At 41.8% G+C, this 11661-nt stretch overlaps 1 protein-coding gene across 4 annotated transcripts in view; it reads left to right on the top strand.

Annotated features, from left to right (window-relative positions):
• Positions 1–11661, top strand: part of LOC103277367 (myosin regulatory light chain 12B) — a 37151-nt gene that overhangs the window by 1162 nt on the left and 24328 nt on the right. For 3 of the 4 annotated variants that reach the window (XR_002481359.1, XM_008074757.1, XM_021707414.1), the window contains exon 2: positions 9848–10046. Coding sequence is in view for 3 of the 4 variants with exons in the window: in XM_008074757.1 (XP_008072948.1) it covers positions 9863–10046 (184 nt within the window). In the remaining variant the exon portion in view is untranslated. Of the gene's footprint in view, positions 1–5568; positions 5575–9036; positions 9043–9847; positions 10047–11661 lie in introns of all 4 variants that reach the window. The other variant, XM_021707413.1, reaches the window with a different exon arrangement.

Raw genomic sequence — 11661 nt, 5'->3', positions numbered from 1 at the left:
GAGACTCCCACTCAAAAAAAAAAAAAAAAAAAAGATAGCTATGGAACAGTGTTTTGGTAAGAAAAGACTTCAATAGGAAGTTTTCTATTATTTTAGACTTCAGTAGGACCTTGTGAACCCAGTTCATTTTGTAACTGAAGAAACTGAAACCCAGAGAAGTGGGGTAATTTGCCCAAGGTGGTGGACGCTCCTGGACTTCATAACCAAGTGCACAGCGTTTGGCTTGTTCAAGCTCTGTTGGGTGAGACAGACTCAATATTCATTTATGTTTTAATGAGACTTGAGTTTGGACGAGATGAACTGGAACTTCTAAAGGACAGATCCCCATATGTTTTGGAAACGACAGGACTAAACTGGGCTAGTTTTCCCTTTCTTCCACGGTTTAAAGACTCCAGATACCTAGGGATGAGTTTTATCAAACCCATCTTACCAGCACCTTTGGATCTTCCCTCCTCATTGCACACATTAGCAGTGTGGAGTGTTATCTCCATAACTATCCACATTTTCTTGGTAGAGAATTCCAGCTACCTATACGCAGGGTGTTAGGGGCTAGTGGTACAAGCCCTGGAGCTGATTTCCTGAGTAAAAATCCTGGCTCTAAGCTCCACCATTTTCTAGTCCTGTGGCAAGTTGTTGATTTATCCTAACTTTCTCCTCTGAGAAAAGGGGCTGCTAACAGTACCTATACCATAAGTATAGGTACTGTTAGGATTAAATGTGTTAATACATTGGAATGCTTAGGCCAGTGTCTGGTACATGTTTAGCTCTCAATTATTGTTCCTTGTTAGCACTGCTCCTTCCAGGTGTGGATCAAGGAGTTGCTGGTAAATTTCCTTAGAGATCTCTTGGGGAAAAGACCTGAACCATGGGTGGACCACAGAGAAAAGCCTTCTTTTGGAATTCAGATCCATGACCTACCTTATAATGAGCATATGTATATATAATTGTTTGTGATAGGAAGGACGCATGCATATATATTTGCTTAAGTAGTATTTATTGAGTACCTGGCCCTGCAATCCAAGGTGGAAAGGCAAAAAGCCATCAGGCCATTTGTAAATTGTCAAACAGTGTGATACTACTCAATAATAAAAGAATGAACCACTGATAAACCCAATAAAACAGATGAATCTCAAAAACGTTGTACTGAGTGTGAGAAATCAGGTATATAAATATATATATATAAAATTTCATTTATATGAAGTTCAAAGGCAAAACCAATGTATGGTTATAGACGTCTAAACAACGGTTGTCTGTGGGAACAGGTGATTGACTTGGAAGGAACTTTCTGGATCCATGTAAACATTTGTAACTTGATTGGAGCGATGGTTACCTGGGTGTACATATTTACAAAAATTTATTAAAGTTTGTACATTTAACTGCAGTAAAACAAAATGATAATGGGAGTTTAGGATGAGAAGTTAGTAACTGTCAACTGTGATGAATATAAAGCCTGTACTAGAGAAAGAAATGAGAGTATTATAATATATGTGGTAAGTGTTAAAGTACATATACAGTACTGGGGGAAAGCTTCCCTGGTATTCAGAAAAGTTGTAAAAACTGGGTTTGGGGCCGGGCACAGTGGTTCATACCTATAATCCCAGCACTTTGGGAGGCCGAGGTGGGAGGACTGCTTGATTCCAGGAATTGGAGACCTGGGCAACATAGTAAGACCTGGTCTCTCAAAAAAAAAAAAATATTAGCCAGGTATGGTGGTTTATACCTGTAGTCCCAGCTACTTGGGAGGCTGAAGCAGAATGATTACTTGAGCCCAGGGGGTGAAGGCTATAGTGAGTCAGGATCGTGCCACTGTACTCCAACCTGGGTAACAGAGCAAGATCCTATTTCTTTAAAAACACAAATTGAGTTTGGCTCTCTAAAAAGAAAACTTATTTATGGAACTGACTACCTTTTTGCCTAAATATGCAGCATAAATAATTTTATGTCATTAAGTATATGAGATTGAGGTTATGAATTTTATAATTAGTATTTTAACTTGATTATATACTAAATTTTCCTTTTGATCACTGTTTCCATACTGTTGCTTATGAATCCAGTCATTTGATTCTTCCAGTTAGAACAAACATTAGGTTTTTTTGTTTTCAGTCAGGTCTTCACTCTATTGCCCATGCTGGAGTACAGTCACAGGATCATGGCTCACTGCAGCCTCCGCCTCCTGGCCTCAGGTGATCCTTCCTCCTTAACCTCCTGAGTAGCAGGAACTACAGGTGCCCGTTAACACACCCAGCTGTTCTCAAACTCTTGGGCTTAAGTGATCCTCCCGCCTTGGCCTCCCAGAGTGCTGGGATTACAGGTGTGAGCCACTGCGCCCAGCCTAAATACTCATTTTGACTATAGTAATGACCATGAGAATTTATGAGAAATTTCTAAAGCTTCTGATAGACACTGACAAAGATGAGATTGAGTAAAATGACCTTAGGTTTTAGCCCAAGAACTGTGCTTTTCTTTTCTTTTTTTTCTTTTTTTTTGAGTTGGAGTCTCACTCTGTCACCCAGGCTAGAAAGCAGTGGCATACTCTTGGCCACCGCAGCCTCAACCTGCTAGGCTCAGGTGATCCTTCTGCCTCACCTTCCAAGTAGCTGGAACTACAGGCACACGCCACCATGCCCAGCTAAGGAACTATGCTTTTCTGTGTGAGTTCATCTACTCTCAAGGCCTTACCTTGTGCCTCTGCTCACAAATCAGCCTTGGTAAAACAAGATTCCCAAAGCATCCTGTCCTCTGGGTATCTCTGCTAGCATTCTTCTGTAGCTTGGCTAAAACTTGAATTCTTGATCATCTCTTTGCTCGCAAAACCAGCTCCTCCTCCCTCCTCCCCCCTCCTCAATTGCCTCATCTTTACGTTACCAGTTTTTCAACTACTACTTAAGAAAAAATCATTCAGGGACAGAGCTTTGAGGGGAACTCTAGTTAGGAAACAAGAAGAACTAGAAAATCAGCAGAGGAGTTCAGCCAGAAGAGCAGGATGGTGGTGATGGGACTGTTAAGGAAGGGATGACTCTGTCACAGTTAAAAGAGGAACTTGGCCAGGCTCAGTGGCTCAGCCTGTAATCCCAGCACTTTGGGAGGCCGAGGCGAATGGATTGCCTGAGCCTGCGGGTCAAGACCTACCCAGGCAACTTGGTGAGGCCTCATCTCTACAATAAATCAAAAATTAGCCGGGTGTGGTAGTGCGCACTTGTAGTTCTGGCTACTAGGAAGGCTGAGGCAGAAGGATCGCCGCAGCCCAGCAGGTCGAGGCTGTGGTGGCTGGGAGCGTGCCACTGTACTCCAGCCTGGGCAACAGAGTGAGACTCCAACTAAACAAAAAAAAAAAAGGAATTTACAGAACTTACACAGAAATTAAATACAAGGAGTTAAAATTTTCTGACCAGAAATAGAAAATTCCCTATCCAATGTAAACTTGACTGCGGTACCTTTGAGCATTCTAAAATTCTGTGACTATGATTCTAAAATAAAGGCATTGCCCTAATTTAATATAAAAGAGGTCAAGGAAACAGTGACTTTATTAGTGTATATTGGTGTATAACAAATTACTCTAAAACTTATCACCTTAAAAAATATATATATTTTTTTTTTGAGGGTCAGAACCAGAGCAGCTTCTGGGTGGTTCTGGCTTAGAGTCTCTCACGAGGTTGCATGCTGGCGCTTTAGTCATCTGAAGGATTAAGATAGCTGATTTTCATGGCAAGTTATTGGCAGGAAGCCTCAGTTGCCTGCAACATGGACCTCTCCATAGGGTTGTGTAAGTGTCCTCAGGACCTGGTGCTCGTTCCCACAGACTAAGTGATCCCAAGAGAGCAGGGCAGAAGCTGCAGTCTATTGTGACAAAGTCAGACCTCATTATTTCACAGTATCTTATTGGTTACACAGGTCAACCCTTTTCACTGTTGGAGGGAACTACACAAAGGCATGAGAATTGTCAAGGGCCATCTTGGAACCTGGCTACCACCATGGCCAAAGTTTAAATGCTCTCAGTGGCCAGACAGATAACACAAACTAATGCCAGCTGGGACAAGGAGATGAAGGGAGTTGGGGGATTTTTTGTTGAATACTCATTACCTATAGGAGTTTTGGGATGCTGGTCAAGTGATTCCTTATTGTTCACAATGCCTGAAATTTAGAGTTTTTGTGACATACCCAGTTTTTTATTCTTAATGTTGGTAAACTAATTCAGCCTTTTAAAGAGGCATTCTAAAGGTCATTACTGGGGGGAGTAAATTAACCTTTCTGCAGACTGCATGTAGTTTGGTAGCTGTCAGGTTATGACTTCTGATCTACTTAACACGTCTATTTTATGGTTGAAGAAGATGAGGCCCGGGAAAGCTCAAATGGCCAAAGGTCATACAACCTGTGAATGACAGAAATGGAATTAGAATTCAGGTCTCGAGCATCTCCATTAAACCACAGTAACCAACACTGAAAAACTAAGGGAAGCCGGGCTCGGTGGCTCAGCCTGTAATCCGCGCCTTTGGGAGACTGAGGTGAGTGGATTGCCTGAGCCCGCGGGTTCGAGACCCGCCTGGGCAAGCGAGACCTCATCCCTACAATAAATCAAAAAATCAGCCGGGCGTGGTAGCATGTACCTGTAGTTCCAGCTACTTGGAAGGCTGAGTGGAAGGATTGCCAGAGCCCAGCAGGTTGAGGCTGCGGTGGCCGGGAGCGGCCACTGCACTCCAGTCTGGGTGACAGAGTGAGGCTCCAACTCAAAAAAAAAAAGAAAGAAAGAAAAACTAAGGGAAACAAGGGACATAAACAGCCGGTGTGATCTAAGTAGTTAACTTAGTACTGTAATCCAAGGTCCTCAGCCTTCAGTGTGCATTGGAATCATGGTGCATTTTAAAAGGTACAGATGCCTGGGCTCTACTCCCAGACATTCAGTTTTTCTGTCTGTAACTACAGTTTAAGGTAGTGTTAGGTTTTGTTGTTGTTGCTGTTGTTGTTTTAACACTTCTAGGTTAAACATTAATTATTTGAGAGTCCTAGGCAAAGGTTCCAAATGAAAACCATGACTGGTAGGATATATTGCCACTTGGTTAAACCCAACTAGGGCATGCCACTCATATTTTACTCACTTGTGCAATTCTCTTCTGCACACTGGTTTCTCCAATATAGTCTGAATTTATTTGAAAAGTCAGTTTGTTTAGGATATGAATTTAGAGGAACATAGCTGCTCAGAAATCAGTGTTGAATTATATTGGTATCATGAAAATATTTGTATTAAACTCGAAATCACTAGAAGAGCATTTAGTGTAAAGTAGAAAATACATAGGTAGAAACAAGTGGGATTTGAATCCTAGCTCTGCCACTTGGGCAAATTGTCTAATATCTTTGATCTTCAGTTTCTTCATTTGTCAGGTGGGCATGTTTTCATTTAATACATATAATGTGCCTAGCACAAGTCACTCAATATATGGCTATAAGTTGAGTAGACCTTTAATTTGCTTTCTGATCCTAAGGCAGAGAAGTGGATCAGGAAATTTAAGGCTAGAGAAATAGCAAGAACAAAGAGGGAGAAACTCCATGGTGCCTTGGGGGACCTACAGGCAGTTTGGTGTTGCTGAAGTAAAGTACAAAGCAGAGAATGGCTAGAACTGAGGCTGGAAAGGTTATTCTCAGCAGGCAAAGGAAGAGTTGTGTGCCTTGCTTAAGAACTTGTACTTTGGCTGGGCTCGGTGGCTCAGCCTGTAATCCAGCACTTTGGGAGGCCAAGGCGAGAGGACTGCCTGAGCCTGCGGGTTCAAGACCAACCCGGACAACTTGGTGAGACCTTGTCTCTACAACAAATCAAAAAATTAGCCGGGTGTGGTAGCACACACCAATAATTCCGGCTACTTGGAAGGCTGAGCAGAAAGATGGCCAGAGCCCAGCAGGTCGATGCTGGGGTGGCTGTGAATGTGCCACTGCACTCCAGCCTGGACAATGGAGTGAGACACCAACGGAAAGAAAAAAAAAAAAGGAACTTGTACTTTATCCTTTAGGAAGTGGAGAGCCAAAGAAGAGTTCATGCTTTTAGACACCTCTGACTAGAATATGAAGGGTAGGCCAGGCTCGGTAGCTCAGCCTGTAATCCCAGCACTTGGGAGGCCAAGGCAAGTGGATTGCCTGAGCCTGCGGGTTCAAGACCCGCCGCCTGGGCAGCTTGGCAAGACCTCATCTCTACAATAAATAAAAAATTAACCGGGCGTAGTAGTGCGTGCCTATAATTCCGGCTACTTGGAAGGCTGAGTGGAAGGACCACCAGAGCCCAGCAGGCAAAGGCTACGGTGGCCAGGAGCGGCCACTGCGCTCCAGTCTGGGCAACAGAGTGAGACTCCAACTCAAAAAAAAAAAAAATGAAGGGTAGTTTTTAACAAAGAGGCAAGGAGACTAGGGAGGAGGCCACAGAAATACTTCACCCAAGGGAATATGAGGATCTAATTTAGGGTGGTGGCAGAGGAATGAGGAGGATGAGCAAATCAGAGAAACATTTAAGAGACAGGGCTTGATTCATCATTTATGGAGGATGGTGCCCAGGTCTCTGGCTCTGTTGAGTGGGTAGAAAACAAGGATGGCAAAGTTCAGGAGGAGGAGGATAATTAATTCTGTCTTCAACTTGGTGATTATGAGGTGTCGGGATATCTGATGGTTGTTCTTCACAGGCAATTGGATGTTTGATTCCGAAGCACAAGGGAAATGTCAGACCAGGAGGTTCAGACTTCTAGGTGTCATCAGAACTGTAAGAGTTAATGAGGTCATCCAAGGAAAACAAGGAGTGTAAAGAACTTTAAGTCATGTTTACTGGAAAGTATGAATATGTAAGTGAGTGGAGATAACCATCTAAGAAGAAAGTGGAGAAGGACCAGTCATAGAAACTGGAGACAGAGTAAATCAAATACAGCATTTTACACAAACCAATCTTTCCAGTATCATATTTAGGAGCCTCCCCCATTAGAGTATACTTCGAGGTTGGGATCCTTGCACTCCATTTCCATGTGGGACAGTTCATTTCTGCTGTCATTACTGAGCATCAGGCCAGGAGCTACCGAGTTCCTGAAGAAAAGAGGGATAACAGTGTCAAATACGATTGAGTGATCCAAAAAGATTTATACCAGATTTGGCAATTAAAGCAGTTGCAGTAGAGAAGAAAAAGCCAGATTGTGGTGGGTTGAAAAGCAAGTGGGAAGTGAGAATGTGGAAAAAATAAGATTCTTATTTCAGAAGGTAAGGAGAAAGAGGGTGGGAGTTTGTTTGAGGGCCAGAGTTCCCTTCAGGTTGATTGTTTTGATGCAAGTTTACCTCACTTTTCAGCAGATATTTTATTATGTGTGTGTAGTTTCTATGGGTACTATATACATATACAAATGTACTAATTGTTCTTGAAGTATATGAATAAAAAAACTTAAAAAAAGAAATTATAGTGTTATTACATTGAGCCTATATCTACTCTGAAACATTTTGATTAGGGCCAGTTTGTGAATTGCTCTCAGTTCGCATCTGTCAACATGCCTGCCCTCCTTCCTTTACTTGGCAGTCAGACTTGCCACCATCTGATAGTTCTTCTAGCAGATCAGGCTGTCTCCCCATTCTTTCTCACAGACATTTCCCCTAATAAAATCCTAGTGTGTTTATTCCTGTCTTGGCGTCAGCTTTCTGGAGAACTCAGAATAAGCCTCACAAATGTTAAATACAGTGTATTTTGGGTTGGCCTTAGAGTTAGCATGATGCAATTGACTGGTCATTTTTTTTTAAACAAAGATTCACTCTTTGGGAAGTTTTTCCAAATGACTCTATTTCAGATATGATTTGCTGATACTATACTGGGTGAGAAAAACTAATTCTTACCTTCAGGCCTTCTGACCTATATTCTATATTAAAGAAAGAGTCAGAATTTTTATCATGAGAATAAACTTTAACAGTTCTCATATGTGAAGAAGAGTTAAACTATAGTCAAGTGCCTTGCTAGGGGACCACGTTCTGTCTCACATTTAACCTTCAGTATAACTAAGATCAAACAACAAGTTTACTGAAAAAAGAAAAAAATATGTTTATTCAGGACATGTATATGGCAGGAAGAGTTTGAACATTAAAGGAAGGACTATAAACTTAGTGTACTTCATTTAGTACTACACCACTAAGCCAAGCTTCAAAACGCCCAGTGGGGTGTTCTTTAGAGATTAAAGAAAGAGAAGTAGACAATATATGCATAAAAATTCAAAGACCGGAAGTCCTGGAGACTTGGGTTTAAAATCCCCTTGCTTGGTCACTGACCTGGCTAGTCATCTGCTTTCACACTGTGGCACTGCAGAGGTAGGAAACAGTCCTCAAGGCCACCCTCACTTCTGACAGCAGTTGTAAGATTGAATGTCCCAAGACCACCCTCAGGTTTGATAATTTGACTCCAGAACTCTGTTGTACTCACAGATCTGATATGGTCCCATGAATTTTCAGAGGTTTTATGTAGCTAGTAACAGCTGAGATTTGAACTCAGGTTCCTAACTCCAAAGCTGATAGTATTTTTGTGTTTTATTTATTTATAGTATCTAAAATTGTAAATAAAAAATGGAATGAAAAGTGTCCATTCTGTTTAACATTTAAATTTTTGATGGCTTTCGGTAGAGTGTTGGAGGCTACTCCCAAAGCCATATTACAGAGAATCAAGGAGTGATTGGGAAGAAGGGAAGATGGAGACAGTTCAGTATTAGACTGCTGTCTGAAAGTTTAGTCAAGGGAAAGGGGAAATGAGGACATAGCTAGAAAGGAGGCAGGATGAAAGAAGTGTTGAGGCTGTTTTTAAAGATGAGAACCTTTTGAACATGTACCGTAGCTGGGCTTGGCGGCTCACGCCTGTAATCCCAGCACTTTGGGAAGTGGCGGCAAGAGGATTGCCTGAATTCAGGGGTTCGAGACCAACCTGAGCAACATGGAGAGACCTCGTGTCTACAATAAATCAAAAAAACTTTGCCGGGTGTGGTGGTGCATGCCTGTGGTTCCAGCAAATTGGAAGGCTGAGGTGGAAGGGTCACCTGAGCCCAGCAGGTCGTGGCTGCAGTAGCCATGAGCGTGCCTCAGCAATCCAGCCTGGGTAACAGATTGAGACTCTGACTCAAAAAAATAAAATAAGAACATGTACTGATGCTGACTATACGAGTCCCTTCATGGACATTATCTCATTTAGACTTACCTTGCATGGAGATAGAGAGCATGTTTTACTGATGAAGAAACAGGCTCAGCAAGGCTATGTTATGTTGGTAGTAAAATAGCAATAGCAAGCGTACCTACTGCAGAAATTGCTATGGGGATTCAATGGGGACAGTCCTTGTAAGAGATGAGCTTGGGAGCCTTTCTATTGGGGAAGCCCCATGCCTTCATAACTGTGTTTGGCGCAGAGTAAGTACTCCATAAATGCTAGCTCTTGTATATTTTAAACTCATTCTCACTTAATAAAAATTGGTCTCATGAAATTTGAGGGGAAAATTCATGAATGATTTCTACTCTGTTTCTTTCATTTTTTAAGACTAGTCAAATACTGTAGTGGGAAGAGGGAAAAGAGTAGAACAAGGAGTTTGATCTATACTGAACAATCAATTAAGATAACTCACTTTTCCAGACCAGCCTATTCTGTTTAATTCTTTTAAAACTTTACTTTTTTTCCCCCGAAGCAATTTTCCAGACAACTGTCACTTGGAAAATAAAGTTTAGATGTGTACCTATTTCTACTCAATTGAAGTAATAATCTTCTATTAAGTTATTTAATGTAGATTTTTTACTAACTTTAGGCATGTGTTCTTTTTTGCTTTGTATTTTTTCTGTATTCTTTTTGTTTTATTTCTTTCTTTCTTAACTCCAGAATTAAACAGCCACCATGTCAAGCAAAAAGGCAAAGACCAAGACCACCAAGAAGCGCCCTCAGCGCGCAACATCCAATGTATTTGCCATGTTTGACCAGTCACAGATCCAGGAGTTCAAAGAGGCCTTCAATATGATTGATCAGAACAGAGATGGTTTCATCGACAAGGAAGATTTGCATGATATGCTCGCTTCTCTAGGTAGACTATATTATTTACATGCTTCTTCGCAAAAATAATGATTCAGCTCTTTATGATTCACTTTTTGTGTGATATAAAAATATTCCTCTCCTTGTCTCAAAAGGCCTCTTGAGAGATTTCTGGGTGTGAGACGTGCCCTACTGGGGCTTGGTCAGACCTAGGGCATAATAAGTGTACAAGTATACCATGGTGGGAACCTGGCAGGTACTGTGGCCAAGCAGGCTTATGTTCCTGTTAGCAGAATACTTGAGGCCTCTAGGTGGAAAGCAGGGCATGGCAAGGTAGCAAAATAGGAGAAATTCAATTAATAAGAATAACAAATAATACAGTTAAGGTTGAGACAGATTGTAAACAAGAGGTGATAGCAGTGAGTGATAATGATTGTCTCTGGGGAGGAAGGGCAGTTGCTAATGGAAAGGGGAATACAGGGAAGGAGGCTTTCACAATATTATATAAACTTTTTTTATATAATTAAAGGAAGGGTAAAGATACGAGATTTAAACATAAACTGCCATTTGTTATTTTGGGGATATGGGTGTAAATTCCTTGCATGGTTTTGTTGTTTGTTTTGATCTTCAAAAGAAGGACAGGAGGAGGGAAGGTCCTACATGTTCTGCCCAGAGTCAGCAGTGATTTCACAGCTGGGAGTCCAGGACCTGCAAGCAAAGATAGGCCAGAGCTGGGGGAGTGGGGGGTGGGTCAGGCATGGCTGCCAGTGCTGGGTGCTTCTGGGTGCTTCTCCTGCTTGGCTGACTAGAGAGAGGTGGTTTTCTTCCTTTTAGTTCCCACAGAATGGCTTTATTCTGCCTTTTTATTTTGATTATTTCTCCAAACATATTAATTTGAAACACTCCAAGCCTACACAAAGTTGAAAGAACATTATAGTGAACATCCATCCATCCTTTACCTGTATTCACCAATTGTTACCATTTTACAACATTTTCATTGTCCAGGGTAAGAGTAGAATTAAGATTTTGATCTGATTTGTTGACTTGATTATATTCCAGTGTTTTTCACATTCAGAATGATTGAGTGTACTCTTTTGAGCAAGTCACTATTGAAGAAAGCCACTAAGGACAATAGGAGAGACTTAGCCCTATTCCAAAGATTGAACTCTCAAGTCATATCCTACTCATCGTAAATGTTTGATAAATACTGTTGAATGAACAAGTAGTGGTAGAGTGAGAGGCTGACTTTGAGGCCTTCTGTTTTGGGGGAATCTCATGCCTTTAGAGACATGGATTTCTCTTTCAGATTAACAAATTATATCAAATGCCATGAGCAGGTCCATAAGTGCTGATGTTATTATTATTATTTTTGTTTTGTTTTGTTTGAGTTGGAGTCTCACTCCGTCGCCCAGACTGGAGTGCAGTGGCACGCTCCCAGCCACCGCAGTCTCGACCTGTTGGGCTTCCGTGATCCTTCCTGCTTAGTCTTCCAAGTAGCTGGAACTACAGGCGCGCGCTACCACACCCAGCTAATTTTTGATTTATTATAGAGATGAGGTCTCACCAAGTTGCCCGGGCGGGTCTCAAATCCGCGGGCTCAAGCAATCCCCTCACCTGAGCCTCCCAAAGCACTGGGATTACAGGCTGAGCCACCAAGCCTGGCCATT

This window comes from Carlito syrichta, unplaced genomic scaffold (assembly GCF_000164805.1).
Source record: "Carlito syrichta isolate Samal-C Ts95f unplaced genomic scaffold, Tarsius_syrichta-2.0.1 Scaffold317479, whole genome shotgun sequence".
Taxonomy (NCBI): Eukaryota; Metazoa; Chordata; class Mammalia; order Primates; family Tarsiidae; genus Carlito; species Carlito syrichta.
Note: the sequence above shows the minus strand (reverse complement) of the source record. Positions and strands in the feature narration are given on the sequence as shown.